The 26144-nt window shown below is 38.2% G+C and overlaps 1 protein-coding gene across 11 annotated transcripts in view; it reads right to left on the reverse strand.

Annotated features, from left to right (window-relative positions):
• NUMB (NUMB endocytic adaptor protein) overlaps window positions 1–26144 on the reverse strand; it is an 89629-nt gene that overhangs the window by 30543 nt on the left and 32942 nt on the right. For 8 of the 11 annotated variants that reach the window (XM_021533571.2, XM_021533570.2, XM_021533569.2 and 5 more), the window contains exon 2: window positions 3942–4085. In XM_021533571.2, coding sequence (XP_021389246.1) covers window positions 3942–4067 — 126 coding nt within the window. In that variant the 5' untranslated portion in view covers window positions 4068–4085. Of the gene's footprint in view, window positions 1–3941; window positions 4086–9571; window positions 9703–19544; window positions 19737–20178; window positions 20261–26144 lie in introns of those variants that run through there. The other 3 variants (XM_021533564.2, XM_021533565.2, XM_021533566.3) reach the window with 3 other exon arrangements.

A 26144-nucleotide genomic window follows, 5' to 3' on the forward strand; every position in this document is an offset into this window, starting at 1 on the left:
TCAACTTCTAAATAATTTTAAATACCATCTCTTCATCTAACACCCCTATATACTGCATGTATCTGGTACTGTTTTTCTCTCAGAGGGAGGATTCACTATTGAAACACAGTATTTACCTTTCAATTTGTTAGGATGTGGGAAAGAATTTGTCCCTGAAAACAGATTTCTGCACAGACTGCAACAGATGTACCAGTGCCACATTCACTAATAGGGCAACTCTTGCTGAACACTTATAAAAGCTGCAAGGTATTATGACTCCACACCACCAAAGCTAGGAGAGCAACACCATTCGAGTTCCCAATGGAACTGCAAAAGTCTGCAAGTCACTTTTCTAAACACAAGTTTAACATCCTTTTCATACCTTTGCAGACAGACAGGACCTGTCTCTCCCTGGCTCTTTCAATCTAACTTTAGCAGATTCAAAGCAGTTTACGCAGAAGAACACTACAGGAAAGTCAGCAGCCATTGCACAGCCCTATCTTTGAGTGTCAGGTTACCACCTCAGGTGTGGTTAGATTTCCAACACAGAGAAGAACTATCTGTAATTACAGCTACACACACTAAGATGACAGAAAATATGATCAATACCTGGCTACCTGCAACAGAGCCCCACCAATTAGCAGAAAAACACAGACTGTTAACAAAAAGGAATGCTATTGATTAAAAGGAACAGTATTTATTTATGATTATCACCACCTCCAAATTTATGAACACATCACTGGAGGGAACCAACTGTGGATTAAATCTACTTCCCTGAATTTTAAAGCAACATGAAGGAACACAACAGGAATTTGTGACAAAGGGAAGACAATCCATAGATGTATCAGATTTGCTCAAAATCCAACTAAACACTTAGTGACTAATAATAAGGATCAGCTGTGGACATAGCACAGGAAGAGCTTCAAGAAACAGCCAACATAGAAAATCTTTTAGCAATATTAAATCTGTTTGCAGTGCAGCATCCTCCAAGCACAATGAATAAGCAGCTACTGGAGTCCCTGTCCAACACTAACAGAGTGAAGCCTGAAGGCAGGATGAAATCCTATTTGCAGCATGACTTTCAAAGTGCTTCCACATGCTCTGTAACGTCTAAAAAAGGATAAATCTGTGGTAGGACTCTAGAAACACCCAAGCTCTGGGTGAAATATAAATGCCCAAAGGCAAGAAGTTAAAAACCAAACCAATTTAAGAGATCTTTTTTAACAGGAGAAACCAAGAACAAATGTTCCTGTACATGTTTGCACTAGTCTCCTGTCTCTATCTCAAAAAATAAGTATATTAGTGATTTACCTATATAAAATAGTAAGCCTTAGAAGTAACCAAGCCCACAGTTTGGCTGCTACTGCACTAATCTCATGTATTTTACTTTCAAACAGAAAATCCTACAGACAGCTGCAGCAACATTTATTAAGAATTTTCAGATCTTCACTGAGTACAGATGAAGTCTTCACCATCCCTGAAAACAAGACCAGATTCTGGTCTTACTACTCAGTTATGCTTTGAACTCCAAAGAATTGCAGACGATTTTTAGAGAGCAGGCAAAGCAGATCATAAGAAGTAAGAATAGGCTAATACTGTGCACCCCCTCCTCAGCTCCTCCAACATACTCAAGTGTGGTTGGGCAGCTATACTACAGACAACGGACCACTTTGGAATTCCCACTGCAAAACTGAAAGAAAACTCAGGTATATTCACCATCTTTCATATTTGAATGTATTCCTATTCATTAACCATTCTTCCCAAAATATCTCACTTCATCCTGCTCCACTGAGGAGCATCAGGAAGAAAAGTCACCCCACCAGATATTTAAGGACACAGGAGACTGCATACTTTTCCTGGAATGTATGAATTCCCAAAAAATACCCAAGACAGGCGTAACAGGATACTCTCCTTCACTAGCACAAAGTTCTATTCTTTCTGTGAGCAAAATACAGTACCACCCACTAAAGCGATGACTCTGCATCTGGTTTATCTTGTTCCCTCACAATTGCATACTTCCTGTCTCTATCTATTCAACACCAGTTAACACCCACTCTGCATCTCAAGCCTTATAAAAATTTCCACTTTGTCCATATCCAGGCATACTATATTGGACAATAAATTCTAATTAAGTAAGATAAAATGCCTCTTAATATTAAATTATTCTGAATTTAAGTTTTCACCTACTTGCAAGTTCTTTGGATATTAATACTCTACCATTCTGACCAAATCGATAAATGTCCCTTACATTTACCTTAAAAGCACTTTTTTCCAAAGAACAAATTAAATTAATTCAGTGATTTCCAATTAAAAGCAGACTAATGAGTGCACATAAGTCCCATTTTGATGACAGGATGCAAAGACTCATCAATTTCTACGCCTTTTCAGCACGGAATAGGCCAAAACCTTTTTTGACTTTGGGTACATGTGCCCAGAATAGATGAATGCTTCATTTAAATACAGGAAGCACTTGTCATTAGAAGTGCAAGTCCTGACTGAGAGTTTAAAAAAAGTCAGTCTTTTAACAGTGTGGAGTGGTTCACACCCTTTGTGTTCAGTAAAGGATTGAAAAAGTCTGAATAAAACTAAATGCCAAGAAATTGAGCACTCTGCTTTTCAACCTGTGTAATGCCTAAGTTATGAAAAAATCATCATCCTCGAACTTACAGCTCTGTTCTCTCCTACACAGTGTTAAACCTTAATCTAAGTTTGAGCTTTCCCAGAGCAGTTACTTTCAAAGCTTTGGCAAAACACCATCTCTGTTCAGTACTGAATTACAGTTCCTTCCTCTTAGCAGAAAAATAACTCAGGACAAAAATATGCAAGCAGCCATGAACTAGAAATGTTCTATACACTTGAGTATATGTAAAAGCACAAAAGCAACTCTAGTAGGGAAAAGTAGGGCATTAACCTCATGTGCAAATTCTCATACTTACCACATACCTACCAATCCACAACTTCACAAAAACATGCAACAGTCAGTTTAAAGAATTCCTCCTAGCAACATCACAAGTTAAACTATCAGACAAAATCACTTTAAACATAATACAGAGAAAAACTAATGGAAGGCCCATAGGTGTCAGAAGCATAGAGTGTGTTCCTTGTACATTGATATTTAACCCATTAGCTTTCCTCAAGTGTCATCTCCTTCCAACCTATTGTAGCTCTACTATTAGTGTACCTTGAGGAAGAAAGGGGAGCACATCCAACAAGGCACCCTAAATTTTATGTTTACATTTATTCTGGTATTTATTAAGTATTAATAATAAATATTATTCTAAAGTATTAAATTATTGTTTCTTAAATAAAGGGGGGGGAGAATTGGACACAAAAAAGAAAACACTCATTTATAGTACTCTGATAATCTGGAATGAGTTACCAGAATTTTAAAAGGTAATTTTAATTTCATATGCATTAATAGTCTGTAATATACACACACAAGATTCTAGCACAGAGGCATTCTCAGAAGTCAGCAAGTGCTTCTAACCTCATGCACCGTTTGAAATCCCAGGTGTTACTTGAAAATATTTTCAATTATTGAGAGGGAAGAAGGATTGCTTTCCAAGCACAGCCCACCACTTATCTTACAAGTCAAACTGTAACCACAACTGCACTTTTAACAGAGAGAACTGAGTACCTTTTCATGCAATCCAAGGGGTCTATCATTTCTGATCTTCCAGAGAAATGAAGACAGATATTGTATTACTCATCTATCAAGCTACATTATTTATTTCAACTAGATAATAATGGTAGGATATCTCAGACTGGTTTTCCAAGGCATTTGTTACATGAGCCATCTGGTTTTAAGAAAAAAGCCACATCCTCTGCAATGAGAGCCAACTGTAAAATAGGTCAGTGTGTAATGAAGCATGTCTCGGGTCTATGCTTGCCAAAAAAACCCAAATAACAATTCATGGCAAGAGTACTTCATGGATATCCAAAAGAAAGACAGTAACTCTTACCTTAACAGGAAAGCTACACTTGCCAGTACGAACGCCTTCTTCATCAGTCTGCCACTGATGAGGCCTGCTGGCCTCTGGGACATAGACATCTTTCTTTCTCCTAAAGCTTTGCCGTAATTTGTTCATTTCTCAGATTTTCACGTCCTAGAAGAAGAAAAAAAGAATACTGCCAATAGGCACCAAACACACATTTAGCCACTTTGGGTCAACCACTATCATGAGAAATGATGCTGCGGAGAAGCACAGCTTTTGTAAAGATTAATAGAAGGGCCTGTGAGAGAAAAGTATTTTGGACACAGATTCAGAGAAAGATGGGTATTCACTTCAAAATGGAAAACACAAATCCACATTACTTGCTTAACATCTTTCCACAGCAACTGAAGCATTACACCCAGGAATAACTATTACTGGGGCATACAGTTATCTAAAATAGCTGAGAGGAAGCTCTGAAGAGTGATGCACATGAAATCCTGCCTTCCCAAATTTAAACACCTACCTAAAGCAACCAAGCAGGACACCAATAGCAAAACCTTCCAAGGCACTCAGGCAAGACCAGGATTCATAGCTGTAAAACTGCTCCTAAAATCAGGTGCTTGTGCTGTTCATTAAGTACAAGAGATAGGTTCATGCTTTTACTGAGGGAAACAGTCCAGCCCTTGCTTACTCTACTGGTAGAATTCTTGTAGCTAAATGAGAAATGCACTTCTTCAAAAGGGGAAGACAGTGCTGCAAATATACTTCGGAAGCCTAGAATTCAAAACTTCATATACACTATTCCTTTATGTATCAATTTCTATATACAATCCAACTTATGCTTTAGACTTGCTCACCTTTACTTAATTCAAACTATAGTTAGCCAAGAAGCTCTCAGAGAAATTACTACTCATAAAAAGACTTGATATTCACCTAAAGAAGTAAAATTACATGGGATACAAAGAGGGGAATATTGAAGACATACTGAAAGCCTTCTTAAGATTTGGTTGTCGTTCCTGAAACAGAAGCCTTCTCAGAACGATGACATCTCATTTTGATTGAAAAAAAAAGATGCTGCAGAATGCAAGGCAGCAAAATCTAATTGGATTACATATGCTTATTTCCCATTAAACTGAATAAACTACAGAATATCCTCAAGCAGCAGATAATTAAAGAAGTCAGTTCCCACTACATCTTCATAGCATGATACTGGCCAATTTCTCTACAATCTTCCATCTTTCCATCACCTATTAAAGAAATATTGTAAGATAAGTAATAATTCAAAGATATACCCACAGATAAAGAAAACACCAGTATATCACTAAGACTGGGTAATTTAAGTGTGGTGATGTTAATTAAGTGCAAATAAGCACTATAGTCACACGCACAAGTTCAGTGGCATTTGAATTCCATTATTCCTGGGTCTTGCAGCATTCTGGGTCCTTTCAGCATAGAAGATAACTCCTGAAGTATTTCTACACTAGAAAACAGCCACGCCAAAGACCATTTTTACAGCAAATACTGTGCTCAAAGTTGCTTGATGAGCATTTGAAAGCAACAAGGTGTGATACTCCAAGCAACCCAAATCCAAATGCAAATCAAGTGAAGGGCTGGGATGGATGCTGAAGGCTACAGGCAACTGTCCCTAGTAGGTACCTAGAACAGCCAGGAGGTCTAACAAGCAGTATAAAGTGCAGGGATGGGAAGTTGCTGAAGGGTTCTCAATCAATTATCTAGTTATAAAGAAGTGTTGACTTCATGCCTTCATAGCTACAAAATACTTGTCATAACTAGGAACATAAAATATTTTCTTGAATTTACTTTAGTGGATTTAGAGATTAGAACATATATGCAAAATAAAAAACATGTGCATTTCTTACCACTCAATAAGCTGAAGCAGCTCTGTTCTACTTTCAGCTGGGACAGAGTTAATTTTCTTCCCACTGTACCAGTAGCTGGTACAATACTGTATTTTGGATTTAGGCTGAGAAAAATGTTGATAACACATCAGTTTAGTTGTTGCTAAGGAGTGTTTACACTAAATCAAGGTCTTTTCTGCTTCTCACTCCACCCTACCGTTGAGCTGACTGCCGGGCACAAAAAAGTTCTGAATGGACACAGCTGGGAGAACTGAGCCCAAGTGACCACAGGCACATCCCACACATATGGCACCACACTCAACATGTAAAACTGGGGGAGGGAAGGAAAGATGGACAGAAGGACAGAAGGGAGGATGGAAGAAAAGGGGTACATTCAGATTGACAGTGTCCTCCCAAGTAACTGTTGTATGTGACAGACCCCTGCTCTCCTGGGGATGGCCAAACACCTGCCTGTCCATGGAAAGCATTAAATTAATTACTTGGTTTGCTTGCATGTGTGGCTTTTGTTTTACCTATCTTTATCTCAACCCATAAAGTATTCACTTTTGCTCTTCTGATTCTCTTGCTCATCTCACCGGGAAGAGTGAGCAAGTGGCTGGGTGGGGTTTAGTTGCCATCTGGGGTGAAACCGTAACACTCTTCTATAAACATTGTTTATTTTACAAGCTATAAGCCATTTTAAAATCTCTGAGTGTGCAAAGGCAATTCTCAAAGTTTTAAGAGGAGCTGCAAAGCTTCTATTCTCCATGAATGCTTAGAGAGGCATTACAGCAGTATTAGTTATGTATTTTGTTTTACAAAATGCAGACAGAAGACTGTGCATCCATCTGAAGGAATCAGAATTTCAGGGGAGGCTATTCAATCACCTCGGGCAGGTGAAACATACTGCAGCAAATCTCTGCACGGCATCTCATCAGGACAGACACACACTCTTGTCCCTGCTGCAGACTGGCAGTGCCAGAGCAAAACCACTGCTCCAGCTGCTTCAGTGTAAAGTGCAGAAATCTGGACAGCACACGGCTTACAGCCCAGCTGCCCAACGCTGCACTTCAGTGAGGGACAAATGGACAGATACTCCACTCTGCCAAAAGCAGCAACAGACTCTTAAGCAGATAAAATTAGATGCAGTAAGGCTCCTGTCAGTTTTGACAATCTCAAGGTAACTCTGAATCTCAGAAACTTCAGTGAATAGTAAAGCAAGGACTGAGGACAGCACACAACCACTGTACCACTTGTGAAAAACCGCAGTCTAATTGCCTTATCATAGCATTTGTTTATGCGAGCATTCTGTTGGACTTCTCCCTCCCGGGCATTACTGGTGCCCAAGAGACTGGTGCCTTATCAGACATTTATTCTGACCAGGAATCTCAATCCCCAGGGGAGGATAAGAATAAGAGTTCCTCAACTACATTTTGTATGAGAAACTGAAGTGGCATTTTGCCCAAAGTATTTCCTTTTCACCAAAAACCAAACCCATTTTCCTACGTGTTCTAATTTTCAAGTCATGTTGGCAACAAACAGTTTAAAAATAGCTTATTCTATCTGGTAGAAATGCTGACAAACAGCAAAATTAATTTCTTTTCAGGCAACCAGCAAGCTCTCTCCAATGGCCACACTTCAGCTTTCTGAAATATCAGACTTTATGAGTAGGTTGCAAAACAGTATGTCCTATAAATAATTTGCTGGTAACATGCATGTTAGGACAAACATAACTAGAGCTGTCTCCTGATGGGAAATTGTTAAATAGAACAATTCACACAGACTGCATATTTGAGGATTCAGGAGAGAAGCACTTGAATTGCTCCAATTAAGTGCTGAAATTTTTACTAATTTTGTCTGGAACTCAGAAAACCTAGTGAAAAGTCAAGATAGGGAACTCAAAATCTAATTAAATCACAAAACATAACATTACATCAGAGACAAACTGCCAACAAAGGCTGAAAGCCCTGAGACTTCTGCAGAAATAAGGAAACAGAGCCACCATGGGTCCTGGTATGTTTCAAGGTTATCTTACTGCAGACAGCTGAGTATCTAAATGGTCATTCCCACTGGAAAAAAAAAAAAAAGGCAAAACAAACCTCAAAAAAGCAAAACAAAACTACCCACATAACATGAAAACCTCCACCACTTTTGTAATTCAGAGATTTCAACATGAGACTAGACATTAGACCATTTCCCAAAGCACCTACCTACAAAAGGTATCAAAAAGACAAATGAGTTTTTAAATTTATGTTGCCATTTATTTTTATGCAGATTTATGTATTTTGGAAGCAGAGCTCCAAAGGCAATTTAAGAAGAGCTAAAGCATCATTATTCTTCTGACCAACAGAAAAACTACCATTTACACTTCTATCATTTCACTGACAGCTCAGGGGCAGAGTTGTCAGAAACCACAGAGACAGAAACAACATTGTCGTGGATAAAAGTGCACGTTGAAGCACTTGGCTTCACTGCCTTGTGCACCATCAGGTTATGGCTGCAGAACAAATTACTGCAAGATAAACCAGCATGTTAATTCGTGTCTTGTTAGCTGCTCTGCTGTACAATTGTGTTCACTTTTACCCTTCAGTGAGCACAAGCCAGCAATTTACCCTTCAGTGGGAAATGGGTATGCTTTCATATTAACTGAAGTTAGATCAGGAGGAGGCTGCTGATGATGCAAATTTGGAGCTTAGCTGTGCAAGAGTTTACCCATGTAACCATACCTTTAGATAAGCAATTCATTTACACTGTGGATAGCTGTTCCTTGCAGAGCAGTTGCTGCTGCCGGGCAACCCAAACTAGAGAATCTGCAGGGCAGAAGGACAATATGGGTACCTGGGTACCTGAACTGCATGCACAAATTCAGCTAGTTAGATTGTAAGCTAGGGTGTACTGTGCATTTCATACTAAGCAACCACTTACAGTTTCAACACTCAGGACAAAGAAACAGCACAAACATTTTTTCTCTTTCTTATGAACTCTAGCCTTCAAAAAGGTTATTTAATCTGCATTCAATTATCTATTAACTTTTCTATTTGCAATGACAAAGGATAAAAATGGGTATTAAGTCTTCAATTTTTTAAAACCATTCAGCAGGTTTGGGATTACTATCCATTTTCTTTCAGAATTTAATACTGTTTACTAATTTAGAAAAAAAATAAGTCATGGGTCAAACAAGAGCAAAGTACTATCTACAGCCTGCAACAAATGCAGAGTACCCGGGGCAGGAGGGAACACATCCCGTGCCACACACACCCACCCACTCCGGGTGCCATCCTCTTGATTTGTAGTACAAAGTCCTCCTACAAGCATGAACCACCAGGATACTACTGACACATGAACAAAATTCCTAGAAGTATGCACTTCAAACAGCAAGGAAATACAGTTTCAAGAACAATGCATTACAGGGATCATTCTAAAATTTAAAAGCCTCCATATAAACAAATTCAGTCAACTTGATACTATCAGGTTAAGTCATTTAAACGAAAAAAACCTGTCTCATTTATACCAGTATTGCCTGCTGGCCATACACAGGTGAGGGCTAAGCAGCTGTACAACCATCTGCTCCCTCATGTGCTCTTCCCCAGTGAAATGCACCTAATACTGCTGAAGGGCCAAGCCAAAAAGTCTGAAACACAGAGCAAAAACCTCAAACATCTCTAATATGTTTTTCTCACATTTCTTGACATCAAAGCTTTCAGAATCAGAATGCATTCTTCCTACCAAAGCTACCTGATATTTCACATCTAAGAGGAAGTGAAAATAAGCTTGTTGAAAAAAATGTGTTTATCTAACCTTCTTAATAGGAATACACTCCAGAGACATTCCTCACATGGCTGTGAAGGTCTGTATCCTTAGAAAGCTCAGTGGCTCTGAGTTCCTGTGCAAGTAGACAACCTGGTCACACTCGTCCACAGATTAATGTTTAACAGCTATCTTTTAAGCATTATGAAAACCTCAATCATACTATGAAATTCACCAGGAGATGTGAACAGCCCACACTTCCATATTCCAGAAGAGTATTTCACATTGCTTTTTCCAATAAAATACATTTCACTCCTGCCACTTCAACATTCTTGTATATCTTGGCTATAACCAGGACACGAGCACATCAGTGAGGAAATATGCTTGTTTCAAGTCATTCTCTTGGGATGAGCTTTGGGTTTGGCAGGCTTACCTGCAGTACAAACACAACTAGAAGCAGTTCAAAATATTTAGATCTCTTTTGCTCTCTAATATACAAATTGAGTCCCTAAATTTAAGATGACAATGTAAGAACATTTCATTTATAAAAAAGAGGCAAGCTACAAAAGCAAGTTGAGTGCTGCCAAAGTAAATAGTCTGCCCCTGTCTATTATGAAGCTGCTAGGATGGAGTTTTAGTTCTCTGAAAAATCCTTATTAAGCATTGCTGCTAAGCAAACGTTCTCCCCTCCTCTCCCACTTACACAGTACAAAAACATGTAATGTCCTATCTCACCAAGCCTACTGTAAAGGTTAGCCAAAACTTGCTGCAATTGCCCTGCAACAGCTTCTCTGCAATTATTCACCAGCACAAGCACACAGAGTACCCTTATCTTCTAAGGAAGAAAAGGTCACCCCATGTGTCAGATTCTCAATGCAGAACTTTGAGCCTTTTTGTAAGTTTAGACCCCATAAAATCTAATTAAATCCAGCACTGTCACACTGAAGCAAATGAAGGCAAGTAACCGTATGAGCATGCTCACTAAAACGTTAACAGCCCAGTTTCGCAATACAGGCTGACTAACCACATTATTCACCACGCAGCTTTCCAACCCATTCACCCTTTCATTACCCAATTAACATCTCATAGTACAATACTAAAAGTAACCATTCTATCAAAATATGCATAAAGGTGAAGCATTTCTTCATTTGTGCAGCCAGCAAACACATTTTGTTATTATTATTATTACTTAGAGTTCAAATTAAGGGGATTTTCCTTGCTGAAGATAAATTATTGGATACATAACTGAAAGTCTTCTGAAGCTGTAGAAAACTCACCTTTCAGCAGTGAAAGTAATATTTAGATCATACTTTGAAAACACAGCAGAAATGGCAACCTTAAACTCTTTATGTAAGACCAAAGAGATCAGAGCTGTGACAATAATGTCTCTGACAGCATTCTTTGAAATTGTGATGCATTGTTATCATATGATGTGAAGTACTAGACATCCTGAAATCCATCAGATTTCTTGCTCTCTTATACCTGAACTAAGGTATCGTGTGAGCACTCCACAACTCTTTCCAGAGCACTTGACAATTCTATCTGCACCACAGATGAGGGTGGAAGAAGGGGAAAAAACAATGTTATGACAGCAACATTTTACTGGCAAAAGCCAGACTTAAAATTTGCAAACAGCTTATGAAATATCAGGAAATGAAATAATGAACTGTACTCCAACACACTGTTAACAATTATGTGGCTAAAACATTCAGCTACCAGAGGGCCTGTCCTAAAGTTTAGGATTTTGTAAAATACACTTTTCAAACATAAATACCCCCAGACTGTAGCAATTAACATAGGAGTGAGTATTCTACAATGCTATGTAACAGAATTATCACCAAAGTAAACATTCAGACTCTTAAACTGTCACAAAAATACAAGTTTGATAATTGCAAGGCGGAAGTTATTCCTAAGGATATGCAATGTCCCTTTCTAGCCGATGTAAGATAAATCACTTGCCTCTCACAAACCTGTGAAATTCAGCAAATAAAAGAAAGCAAGCCTCATTTTCTCCATTAATAACTATTATAAAGCAAATGTCCCAATTCATCAGACACCACAGCAACTGCAAACTCTGACTATGGTCCTAAACAATATGCTAAGAGGTTTAAGAGCAGAGATATAAGGCAGTAATCCCCTTGTTTTGTAGGCTCACTCTAAAAATACCCTGCAAACTGCCAGTCACTGGTGGAAGGCAGGTCTCCTAAACACTTGATGTGATACAAAGTGAGTTGAAATATATTATCTATAATAACCAAAAATAAGCAGAATTTTAGCAAAGAAACACTAGCTATGTGCCTTGTGAAAAGCAGTTCAAGTAATTCTGCTTTGCAGCTCATCCACACACATGTGAATAATTTTCCCTAACCAAGCCATGTCATTTCCAAGTGAATAATTTATATTTAGGGCAGCTAAATATCAGACAACTCAACAGTTTTCAAACATGAACATCTCAGTTTAAAAGGTATCTTTACAAATACATGCTGAATTTCAAAATGAAATTAGATATAGAAGAAAGTACAAAAAGAGCTGAAACAGCCAAAAGGTATGTTCTTTAATCACCCAATTCCACAAACTGCAGCTTGAAGTTATGTATGTCAAATCCCACAAAAATAAATGTATTTTCAAAATTCAAAAAATACTATTTTACAAGTAAAATAGCTATCTTTTACTGGTAGAGCAATCATAAATCTTAGGTTTTTACACTGGACTTACTTCCATAGTACCTATGAGTATTTTATAAGCAAATAATCAGTGTTGACTAAATAAGGCCAAAGAGCTGCTGCTTAGTAACAGACAGGGTCAAATATAAATCAGTCAGTCATATCTTTGTGCTGTTGACCTGATCACTCCCTACTTACTGAGAGTCCAGAAACATATGAACACACATTTTGTGTATTTTTGTTTCCAGCTCTTAGGTAAGAGATTTTGTGTATTTTTGGTTCCAGCTCTTAGGTAAGAGCAGACAAAATGAGCTACAGATCCAGAGCACGCATTGCAGGAACCAACTGCACTCTAAACCAGTTTACTCAGAGGATATATTTCAGCAAGATATTAAAAAATATTCATAGTGAAGCTTTACCCTTGGTTCATAGACAATGTTTCACAAAGGAAAAGCAACCCCATTTTGGCCAACTGATCCGGCAACACTGCTCTACAGCAGCCCACAGCATGGTCCAGCCCAACAGCCCACCAGGCCCACATACTGGAAACATTTGGAACAACAAATCATGGATTTGTATCAGCTTTATGAGAAACCTTCAGTGGGAATGAACAGTAGTACTGCTGAGTCTGCCAGCAAGTAGGATTCAGGTACAGAGAAACTAAGTAAATCCACATAGTGGCATGCTCAGATACAAAACAGTGAGGTATAGAGGGCTCTCCTCTACCACAACCAGAAATGTTTCATTCATTCATGTATGCTCTCAAAAGAAACTAGTTCAGCAACTGTTTGCAGGTGATGCAAAATGTTACGGAGTAATTTAAACTGATTTTAGAAATATAAGATCATCTCACAAAGAAGAAATTATCCTGTAATAAAAACAGCGGAGAAAAGCATATGGAAGAAGGGTAAAAAAGCCACTGTAATTATTAATAGCAATGAATATGAATTCAGTCATTGCTACTGTCTAGGAAAGGTCATAACTCATGTTTAGTCCTCTAAAAAATTAATTGTAAAATAAACAAACAGTATTAAGAACTATTATGATATTATTGTGAAATACTTATATTTTAAAATTATTATTAAATTATTATGAAATAATTATATGAAAGGAGCAGAGCAAAGCAAGCAGGATGCCGCAGCATAAGACCGGACTGCACTCAGCTTCAATACCATATAGTTTTTGTAGTTAATATACCCTCTCTGAAATGAAACTGGAAGGTGCAGGAAAGAAGCAAGGATAAGGAGGATAGCAAGGACTACTTAATACCTTCAGCTCAAGGACAAATTAGGTATATCAAAGGTCTTCTCCTCAGAAAACCAATTTTCCAGTGGAGAAAGCTCCAACAATTACAATGTCATAATGTTAGAAAATAAAAAGGGAATTATGCTTTTCCAGTTCTTGTATTGTAGGAAATGTGAAAAAAGTGATAGAATCCTCCAGCAGTCCAGTTTTTAATAGAACAGTACTTCTTTCTGTGATACAAAATCACGCAGGACAATTCCTAGGTCTGGGAAAGTTTAAAAACTAAAAACAGAGAGAAAATTAAAAAAAAAAAATCCCCAAACTACTCAGATGAATTATTTGATCGAAACTTCCAAAAGTTATTGGAACCTCTAGTGGTGGTGGTGCAGCCATCCATTTAGGAAATCAGCCAGTCCAATGTGACCAGCTGGGAAGTCTTGCTTCATGTCGAAATCTTCTGTTCTTCCCAGAACACTGAGTGTATCAGAGAGAATTACTGTGCTATGGAGCCTTTGTTGTGAAGCAGCCCAAGTCCCAAGCTGGTGTCCCTTCAGGGCCAGTCCAGCTGGCCGCACCTCGTGTTGCAGCTGTCACAGCACCACGGCAGAGCTGCTCACAGCCAACTGCCCCAGCACCGCCGACAGCTGCCTCACTACACGCTAAGGACCTCCCTTTCCAAAAAACACACAGAAGCAGAAGTTTTTATAGCTCAAGACATTTAAATGAAATGAATCTGTATATTCCAGATAGCTCACAAAATCTGAATTATTGTGGCAACAAGCCATGGGTGCACTTGGTCAATCTCAATTACGAAATGAAAATTAGTTTAAACTGCCACTAAGTGTGTCATTCACAGGATGACAGATGATTCCTTGTGACACCCCAACTGCGCTGGGCCAAGCGCTCCAGTCAGTCACTGCCTGGCAGCTGTTACATGGCAGCTCAAGACACTTCAATCGCTCCCATCCTCCATAGCTAAATATAATTAAGGCCCTCTTATCTGTGGGTTTTCTTCAGCTTGTTCACGCTAAATCAACCACACTTTTTACTGCAGCCAATGCAAAGAAGGAGGAGGGAAAATGACACAATAGGCAGTTTTAATATTAATTTAGAATTCAAAGTGAAATTGTGAAGCGCTGCACCAAGCTTTTGTGAAGAAGTGGCAGGTTTTAATGATAAAAATGAGCCAGAGAAAAGATACAGTAATTTTTTCCAGCTGTCAGAATATCAGAAAATCATTTGATCATCCCTCATTAAGCCTAACAACAGAAAAAGTTCACTTCCACATAAAATATAGGCAGAATGATCTTAGGAACTCACTCTAGTATCCAACATTGCAACTGTGGTTAACTTCTAAGAACATGCGTTTTTCTTTACACAAATCTTATTTATTATAGTAGGAATTAACGTATACATTTGTCCACCTGTCCAGTGCAAGTTTTGAGTTGTTCCATAACACTTTTCTCATAATAACTCTTTACAAAGCACTACAAGAAACGGAATTTTCCCAAATCCATTTGTTTTACACAAATGTAACCAAATCAGAAGCTAGCTTAAAGACACAAGCTACAAATACTTTTAAGCACACAGAATGCAATGCTTTCTGAAGTCCCTCACCAGTTAAATACCTTTAAAAATATTTTGCATCCTCTCTAGAGTCTAATATGAGCCAGGTGCTTCATCAGCCACATGAAACATTTAAGGAATCTGCCACCATACTCCCTGTGAGAGGTGTCTAAACAGAGAATTCCAACACAATTCCACCTTTCTGGCACCATTTTGTATTTAGACAACTAGCATTCCTTATGATGACACAGCACATGAAAAACCTCACTTTGTGCCTAATATTTCCCATGTCTGTTTACTGCAAAGCCTTAAGATTTAAGCATGACTTCAGTGATTTCGAAAATTATATATAGCAACATAACTGAAGAAATGGCTTTTATAAGCACTTACCTTCATAAAATTCTGATGTACATAATGTTGGGGGAAAAAAAAACAGACCCTAAACCCAAGTGTAGTAGAATCAGTTACCAGAACAATGTTCATGTAACAGCAGCAAGAATACGTTCACTTGGTGACTAACTTTTTCCCTCCCCTCCTCAGATTCTCCTATAGTTCTTTTCTTTAAAATCCCTCTCTCTTGAAGCTATAATCATGACTCCATGGATATTTAAAACAAACAAACAAAAAAAAAATAAAAAGGAATCTATGGACTGAAACAAAGGGGAGATGATAAAGTGATACGGTCAAGTCCAATATGGGCAATAAAGGGTTTCATGTGGGAACTTAGGTCATTTTCTCCCTGTACCTCACAACATAATGTTTTTTTAGATTATCTCAAGTGTTTATTTTAAAGAACAACCCCACAATCTGGAATTATTATGCCATTATACCAATTTACCACAACTCCAGTCAATTTCTTAATTCATGGCAACAGACCTGAAGCTTCTCAGACCTATGACAAAACCTTTCATCTTACTAATGTCAGTGTTTGTGTATTTTAATTTGGGATAAGAGGGGAGAGAAGGGAAGAGATGAACTCTATGGAATTAAGTGATAAGAGGATACATTGATCAGTCTGCATTTAAGGTTTGAGGTTTTATGGAAGAATTCAAAGTAAAGTTTTTCATGTCTGCTCTTAGATGCATACTTCTCTCCCCCACTCCCTCTCCCTATTACTTGGCATTTAAAGCCGTCTGCTTGTCAGGATAGTAATGTTAGTCGTTATGGAGGCTAGAGGTAGATAGGAATTCAACTGCTATTGCTACAAAATATCTCACAGGCACTGTTTTCTTAAACACTGATAATAATCTCTCAGACATTTCCTTCCCCAGAAGTTACCAGATTTCATGATGGTCATTAAAATTAGTAACACATTATTTTTGACCAACAATGATATATTATGAATCCACAACTACATGCTCAGCGAGAATTATCACATAAAGCTTCAGACATCAATAAATCCCAGAGTTCCTCTCCAGATTGCTTTTTTTTTTTTTTTACTTCCATTAAACCCAGAGAAGGGAAAAGAAAGTTCACTTTAAGTATATCTAACAATGAAAATGTATTTCTCTAAATAAATAACTCTGTATACATCCAAAGAGATTGTTTGTAGCCTTTTCACCTAAAATCAAATTAATTATTACAAAATTCCTTCATGATAATGAAGTTTTTTAATGAAAGCTTTAATTAAGAAATGGAAGCAAATATGTTAATTTCTCTAACTAGTCAAAATATTTGGTCTTTCCAAGACCACAACAGGGTTTAAATTCCAGATTGTAAACAATATTTAAACCAGTTCATCTAATATAACACTGGGGGGGGAAGTATATATGTGAATTTCATGTTGCTACCTGAGACAGACTGCTCCAAACTTGTAAAACTGCTTTACCTACCAAACGAACTGCAAGAACTCACATCAGCATTTTACCTGCTAGTCAAAACTAAGTCTATGGTAATTCAGAAGGTCAAGTCTTTGAATATAATGGACTAGAATATAATGGATTCAGACTTACTGTATCACCTTCCTGGTGATACTTTTTTCTGTTAGCTTTCTCTTCCCCATATTAATTCTGCTAGCATACAGATTTTATCTCTTTCAAGATCAGCACAGAATTTCTGCTACAAAAAACAAACATGCATTAAAAGCCAAGAACGAGCCTTTGCATGTGTGCTTTCTTCACAAGCTATACTCCCATCTCAAAATTACTATTAAGAAAAGGCCACAACACGCATTCTATGCAAACAGTTTAAAATAACCTTCATGTAATAATGAAAAACCTCCACTGAAATTGTCTGTAGAATTTGGAAATTAAGATCAAAATTGTTCCCATACTCTTAGTGCACTAAGACACAGAACACTTAGTGAGATGAAGTTAAACCAATCACTTTAAAAGTTAACCCATCATACATTAAAAGACAAAGTTAAGATGTGCATCTCAAAATGCCAGTGATGCCTCTCAGGGTCCCAGTTTACCTATACAAAGAGCTAAGACTATCACCCTCTTCCATGAATACCAAAATCCTATAAATATTCACAAAACTGTCTCACTATTCTTTGTTAACAGTTCTCCCACCTAACTGATTCTAAACTATTTTTTATTTTTATAAAATAATTTTTTAAATAAAAATATATGTTTATTTCAGCCCCAATATGGAAATAAATGGTCAATTTAATATTATGAGCATGAAAAGGTGTTTTTATTTCAAAAGCTTCAAATGAAGATATAATTACACTCAATACATGCTGAATTAAGTCAGAAACATCTCAAGTCATCAGTAAAACATTCGGTCAGATAGGGCTGATAAGAACTAGAGAAATGTTGCATATTGCATTCATTAGTTCTTTTTAAAATAAGCTGTCAGCTGAGACATGGACAGAAAGACCATGTTCATTATGCAAATATTATTCAGATGCTCATTATTCAAACAAATTGAGCTTTTGACCATCTTGTTACAGTTGTTCAAAACCAGGAAAAAAAGTTCTATATTAACATCACCCCAAACTAGAGAGGTATGTAGTTTTGTTCCTGGTATATAAATTAACATTCCTCACTGCCATCATGATCTTAAGCAAAGCAGGATGCTGCCTATCATATGTGGGATCCCAGTTCTGTCTCCTTCCGAAGGTGACATGCATTTCACAGCTGCATGGCAGGTCATGCTCTCCCAGAGGGAGATCAGGCTGCCCACAAGTCAGTACAGGACTACAGACAGTGGCAATTCAGCAGCTACAGTGATGCCAAACAGTCCTCACAACACACCAGTCTGACTGAATGACCTCAGCTAGGCTAGAACAGTGAAACCCACACGTCTCTCACTTTTCTAAATCAAGTGTTGTTCACAGTAAAACAGCTACGATCTGCTGCAACACACAGGGCTTGGTGGCAAAGAGTCCCAGAAAGTGCACTGCCCATAAGTAACACATGCTGGAAAACCACATGGCTGCAATAGCCTCTTGAATCATACAATACCTCTCATCTTCCCAACTTTAAACTGCTGGGCAAAAGAGTAAGAAAAGTCAAACAAAAAATAATGAGGAAAATTTGTCTTCGCTCTCAAGTCCATCAAAGCAATCAATGAAGCTTCAAGCTCAGCAAAGACAGAAATATCACCTGACATCCCTGAAATCCTGCACCCAACAGGCAGCCTTTCCACATCTACAGCACAGTGCACTTCTACAAGTCACTCCTCAAAAATCCAGCACACTACAGAGCAAGTGGCAGAAGGTAACCAAGGCATCACTCACATGAATTTCTCCTGAATAATTCAGATTCTACCACTGCCATATTCTGCATTGCCTGCTGATGGATGTGGACAGTGGCAAGTAACAAATTTCACTCCTGGTATGAGTGAGTTTGACATAAAAGTAGTATGAGCTCTACAACTGGGGCAAGTAGGAAACTGTCCTGCTTCTACTGCCCAGGAGGAGAGATAAAATCATGTGCATTGCATTGCCATCTTGGTATGGAGAACATCACCCTACTTTCAAAAAAGACAGCTGCTTCCTGGGGTGGCAACTGAGCTGGGCAACCGAAGACAGGATGAAGAGGAAGGCAGTCTAAAAATGCCTGCAATGGAACAGCTGACACATAGCATCAAGGCAGGCATGATAGAGACTCAATGAAAAGGACACTCGATATTGTGCTGCCAGATTCACACAACCATAAAAGTCACAACTGTTTTATGTTCACCAGCAACTAGTCACAGAGTCCACTGATTCAAACAGCACCTCCATTATTCTGGCAGGTGACTGTAGCACTACTACTCCATTCATGTATCGCCATTCTTAACAGTATGCCCTGCCTTCCCTTTCTAAGTCCAGAAAATTTTAAAGAAGTTAATCTTACAGAATGTGCAGTTTTCTCTTATGCAATAGGCAGCATATAAGACACTGGCAATATAGATAACACCATTTAGAATGCCATTAAAATTAGGTGGGAGACATCATCACCTTCCTTCACAAGGAATCAATTATACATTCCTTAATTCACAGGAACGGAAGTAACAAACAAGGAATGCAAATAGTGACTTGGTGACATAGGTACTGAACTGAGGTAGGAAGTGAGCTTATTCTACTCTAGGAAAATCAGATTTCTAAGAAGTTGGCATACTGTGCTACTGAGATGAGCTCAGTTGGTTGGAATGTAGAACTAATAATGTCAAGGCGGTGGGTTCAACTCCCATATGGGCCATTCACTTAAGAGCTGGTCTTGAGGATCCTTATGGGTTCTTTTCAATTCAGAATCTTGGGATAATCCCTTCTTGCTGGCAAGTTCTGGAAGAGTCAATCTTGACCACAGCCCCTGGAAGACCAAACATCACCTAATGTCACTTTGAGATTACCAAAGGTACACATTTCACTTGGGCAGAAAACATCAGTGCACATGGCAGAACTTCGAAAGTCTGCTCAAACTGCACCACTCCCCTGGCAGCTTTAGCAGTCTTCACATCTGGCTAACTAATGACAATTGGTGTCTTGCAAAAATACATGAACAAAACTAGAGAAAACCAAAGGCTGTCTACAGCTGAATGGCTAAGGCCTCTCTATTTGCCATTCAATAATCAAGCATTTGCTCATACCCCACATTAATTCTCAAAGGTAAGATTTCATTCCAAAGGCTGATTGTCCACCAGGGGCACTGCAACTATCTATATTACAGAGTCCACCCTTCTACTTTGCTTATGGTTTTGCACTGCATCTTCCCAGCTCAAACTCCTGAGATCATCTACACTACAGCATCTTACCTGCAGAACTCTGAAGCTGCACACACTGCACCAAACAAACAGCACATCTAAAGGCAGTGGTCTCCTTCAGTGGTATTACCTTCTGTAAAAGGAAAGAGTACTCAGACAAAAACTACAAAACTCATCTCTCTATATGAGATTTTTTTCAACATTATAGCAGTCTAACCACTGCAGGTAAGAGATACTGAGAGCTTTTATATAAAGCCTTGCTACAAACAAATACACAGCTTTACCAGCACCGAGACTTAAGAAGTTGGATTCCTACATTAGGAACGGAAACAGCCAAGTAGCTATTACATATGTTTCTCTGACCAGCTTAGTCTCATGACAGTAAAATTATGCAAGTGTCTACGGTCATTTGAATCACATGCCTCAAAAAGTGCTGTTGCAAGCCACAGACCACTTTTTCTCAAATTTCACACTAACCAGATTTAAGAGTAACACCAAGTTGATATTTTGCAGTGGTGAGACAAAGTTGATGAACTCAAGTATCACCCAAAAAGATCAATCATCAATGCAATAACATGATCTTCAGTTATTTACACTCAGCATTTTACATACTGAAGGCTTCTTCAATGAAATCTATCCATTTGGAAATGTAATAACTATTTTCAAGGGCAGCCTACTTAAGTCACTCCTTTTTAATTAAGGATAAATTAAGTATTAATGAATTCAGAGTTCTTATGCTGTTCCCTTACTGTCTGTAAGAAAATACTCTACAAAGGAAGGGGCAAAAATCATGTTCTCCTTTTGTACCTCTCTCTGTTGTGAAATACACCCTCTGAAGTTGACCACCAGCACTGTTTACACAGGGATTGTATAGAAACAACTTTATAAAGTAGACAGTGTCTGACTACACAAACTGACAGAATTTCCTCAGCCCTTCAAAGTCTCAAGTCTGAGCAATGACAACACCATTTAGTGACAACAGTTTCCAGGACACTCATATTCACATTGCCTATTGGAAGTGCCTTATCACCAGAAAGGATTGCAGTCCAACCATCATGCCTGACAGCTACAGTGGGTTTTTCCATGTTCACTTTCTTTCCTGTACTTGGTCTTTCTGTTTTCAAGTTTAACTCAAGGCTGCATCCTTTCTTGGTCAACCAACTTGAATTTCAGAAAGTTTAATATTAAACATTACAGTCATTCTGACAAAATAAACTTACTAATGGTACAAGACAAAGCATCCTGAGCCCTGAAAACTACAGCAGAAAGAATGGGATGAAATTCAGCATGTCCTGGATTCTAAACCCTAAAGCTGACAAGCGATCACAACTACATAATTTTTATTCCCAATATTTTGAAGTATCAAGTTAGTGATCTACACAGGCCTTTTGTATCATCATAGAACTTCTCTCTCCCTGAATTCTTACAAAAAAGAAGAACTAAAGATGAAAGTGACAGACTAACTTCAGAGCCTGGAACTGAATGTTTTTCATAGCCTCTAACATGAACTTGTAAAATGCAACAGGCTGCTGTAACAAAGCCAAGATAACCGAGGTTATCTTGGATTGTCCTCCAACCACACCCAGGAATGCAATGCATGCCAGAACTCCACAGTTGGTCACAGACATGGGCGCAGGAGGAATCACAATGTGCTCTGAGTCAGTTTCTCACCGCTGGAATAAGGCATTGAGGCGGGCTTGCTATAAATATCCAGGGCTGGAGATACAGGAGGAGATTGGAGCCATATGTGGGAGACCCAAATACCAATTACACACTGAGCAAAGTTCCAGCAATACAAAATTAAGAAATAAGAGGAGATTCAGGAAATGGCCTGCTTTATGGCGTACAGTCTGTACGTTCTGAACTCTCACAGAAACAGAGCAACCAAGAAATAAGACTGGGAAAGAAATCAGAAGTTTGGGCTACAGAAAAATCCCCTTTCTGTATTATACACCAATGCATACAATCCTGCTACTGAATTTATGTTTTCTACATAGAACAAGTAAAATCTGTGTGAAAAAACAGATTAACTAGTAAGGCAAAAATCCCAAAAGATGTGACTGACCACAGGAGCTAACTTCACAGAACATACCTAAAGTTTGCCCAAGCTTAAGATATATTCATAGCTGAACATGCATGTGATCTCCTCCAGTTTTTGCAGTTAAATTGTCTTACTCCCTTTTTTTGTGGTTTGTTTGTTTCATGGGGAGGGGAGGATGTTTTTCTACTAAGAACATTTTTACTTTTCAAAATATTCTCTATAGGTGAGTGCCTTTTCTAATAAAAAGGATTTTTAAAATTTTGTTACTGCTAAATTCCTCTTTTAGAACCTACCCAGGACTTACAAAAACATGAATATCTGAATAGAAGTTTAAAAATTGTCTTACATTTCACAAGAGTGAAGACACCTAAAGCAAACTTGTAAACATTTTTTCCTAAAGGGGTAGAGAAGCATTTGATAAGTATTTGACATACTTATTTCCCTGATACTGGAAAGAAGGTTAGAAAGCATTCCTAAAATATTTCATCGTCTTGAGATTCACAGTAGGAGACTGCATTTCCTGTTGGATAATAGTATTTTGTTACACATAAAAAGGACTATGTCAGTAAAATTAAAACAGCTATGACACGTGAAGCTCTCAGCAGAGCTCCTGTTTGGTTTGAAAGGAGACTCCCGAAGGGCCCAAGGGACTTGGGCAAGCAAGAGGGATGACTGAACACCTCTGTAAAACCCAAGTATCCCAGGTTGATGATCATTGTGTGAAGTTAATTTATGCTCACGCTGCTACAAAATCAGAACCTAAACCTCGGACTAATTCTCCTTTATAAAATTATTTTGGGAATGGGAAAGAAAAAAAACAATGTGCTTTTTGTAGATATAATTACCCAGAGATTATGGGAGCAGGCAATGTGTGTCAGTATTACTGACTAAGCATTATGTCCTAGGACTGAGAAGAAAAAAAGTAAGGAAATAACACCATGAATAAAAAAGCATTGTTGGCATAGCTATTGCTAAGTGACATCTTATCTAGCTTTTATAGTGACTAGTTATTGATTAGCATCACAGAAGAAATAGATTTTGAGTCTGCATATTGATAACATCAGTGTCATGATGTTTAAAACCAAATCCAAGCAAGACTCAAGTCTTCAAACTAAAGAAACATTTAAATTTATCTACTAAATACACTGTAAGAACACCTATTGTTTATTTACACTGTACTACATTTCAAAGGTTCAAACTTTCAACATATCAGTAACTAGTAACTTTTTCTGAATCTATTTTAAGTGGTTAAAGATTCTCCCTATGCAAACAATTAGAGGGACTTTTTAAAGATCTCACTGAATTTAAAGGTCTAGGTTGAGATAAATTCCAAGACCATAAAAAGATCTTCTACACTATGTTCTCACTTACATTAGGATACACATTTTAAAAAGGAATAAATGTCCTGAGGATGTCCCACAATTTTATAGAGAATTCTATTTCATAGAATCTCTCAAATGCTAAAGCTCACAAAATCTTAAGACAAAAAGATGTAGTATTCAGTATTTAAGAAATTATGGAGAAATTCACAAGATTAGTTCAAGGAATAAACAGATTACACAACTAATGAAAGAAATGAGAACTCACAGAATACACTCTTAATTTCAGACAAGTGCTAACAAATACCTCCTGCTATAATTTGAATCCAGTCCACCCAGGATTTGAAAACTACAAGACATTCACTTTCACCTATAGTATTAAGCTGTTGGCTCCCATAGCATTTTACTTACTATTAAAAAAAAAAAAAAAAAACCAAAAAAAAAAAAACAACTGTTGTTCTAAGGACTCCACAGATTACTACCCATTACAGACTTGGTCAGTTACACAGATGATACAGTTCCCCAGAATTCAGAGCATGAAAAGATATAATTCTGCAAGAGAAGGAGGTAAGGCAGGAATGTAGCTGAGACACAGGCTTTGCTGGACAGGCTGCCCTGAGACACTCCCTGCAAATTCCCTTCTCTTCACGCCCACGCCCCCTCACATCAGGCATCCAGATATGACACGCAGCAGGAAGGGCCTGGCCAGCCTTCCTCGTGGGTCGGGTACACTGAAACACCTTGGGAAACCTACAGCAACTGCACACAGCCTCACAGGCTACAGCCAGGGTACCTAACTCGGGGCTGGGAAACACTGCAGCGTACACAAACCAAAGCCGCTTTCAGCTGCCTTGTTTGGCACAGGTTCTGGTAGTGCCTGCATCAGTTCTGAGACTCCAAAACAAACAAACATTTTCTAACAAACTACTACAGTCATAATACTTTAAGACAACTCAGAAGCAATAGCTATATCCTGCTTTAGAAGCTAGCACAGCTTACTGTGGTTGTCACTTATTACATTCCACCAGAGCAGCAACTGACACAACCAAATAAAAATATAATCTACTGAACCCCCCTTTTTTTTAATCCCTGCAGTTAATGCGCTCATGAAGTTCATCCTTCTGTGATAGAGGATGAAAACCAGTGAGTTTTAGGAGGCACCAACAGTCCTCCACTTGGGTACAACAGCTAGAGAAACCTTCAGCAACACCCTGCCTTTTCTGCAAAGCCTGAGCAAGTGCACCAGTGGGCCACTGGAGATGCCTCATTTCCTCTGCATCTTCAAGGCTTACGCAAGGTTTTACCAGCTCCAGCTGCACTAACTGATAATATAAAAAACATCTGAGAAGGAGCAGGGTAAGGTCCAAAGTGAAACATTGTGTATGTACAGCATATAGTATGTTTAGTTCCATAAAATGAATTTAGTGTTATTCCTGAATCCTGCTTTTGCTCATTCAAGTTTGTGACTGGCAGAGCTACTTTACCCTTCAGCACACACATATAAAAATAACTGTGCAGACAGGATCCCAAGGTGTACTAATAAGACAGTTCAAGCCTAGACAGCAGGACATTTCAGTCTATTCCAAAGGAGCTTAATACTTAATGGAAGCATAGACACCTAGAATTACACAGCTAAGTGCCAATAAATGTTTTTTAAAATATTAGAGCTGGAAAAATTCACCTGTCCTGAGAAGGAAAGAAGCCAAATGGCAGAAGACATTTCCAGAATTTCTCCCTTCAGCCTTGAATTACAGAAGTCATTGGTGGTTTTTACACCTCTTGAACTCCCATAATATATTCAGTCAGCATGGTTTACCTCATCAGTAAAGACTAGAGCAAGTATCCAGAAATAAGTATCTCTGGAAAGGTGGTCTACAAATATTCAGAAATACTTCTTTTTTTTTTAATGTCAGAAAATATAACACACACACACCAATTTGGTCATACATAGTATAGTTGTTTGGTAGTCGTATATGTTAACTTCTGCCATTTTTGTCCATTTTTCTTAAACAAACATACTTATTTCTATCATGCCAAGTACAAACTAATGCATGTACATGGGACTAAAAGCGAGAACCATCATTCCCATTTAGAAAGTAGAAGGGAACTTGATCAACCTGAAAAGATGCAGTCTGAATTGCAACCTGAAATATATTGCAAAATGTACAGAGATGGCAACTGTGCTGGCCAAGGGCAGGATGGGAGAGAAGTACTAAGTATTCTTTTATTTGAGAAACCAAACTTCCTGCAGTTACAGAATTTTAGTCAATTTTTAGGCAACACTGCCTGACCACTTCCCAAAACTTGGGGTAGCAGAGGTAGTGACTTCAAGATAACATATTTATAGCCCACACAACCCACATACAGCCATTAATTCTATAATTAAATACTAAAACAAGATGCTATTATGAACACAATGTCTCTGGCAACATACCACATTCAGATGGACACTGAAATATCTTTTAGATAATTGAACTCAATCTAATCTGAAGTTGGTATTTCCTGGCCAATGATGACTAACTCTTCTAAACCATCATTAAGTATCAGGAAATACCCACCCCCAACATCAATCACTATCTAAACATACACCGAAATATCATGGTTTGAACCAGTCTTCACTCACAGATAAATATCAGATAAGCAAAAGTGAGGGGAAG

Source organism: Lonchura striata, chromosome 6 (assembly GCF_046129695.1).
Source record: "Lonchura striata isolate bLonStr1 chromosome 6, bLonStr1.mat, whole genome shotgun sequence".
In the NCBI taxonomy this organism is placed as follows: domain Eukaryota; kingdom Metazoa; phylum Chordata; class Aves; order Passeriformes; family Estrildidae; genus Lonchura; species Lonchura striata.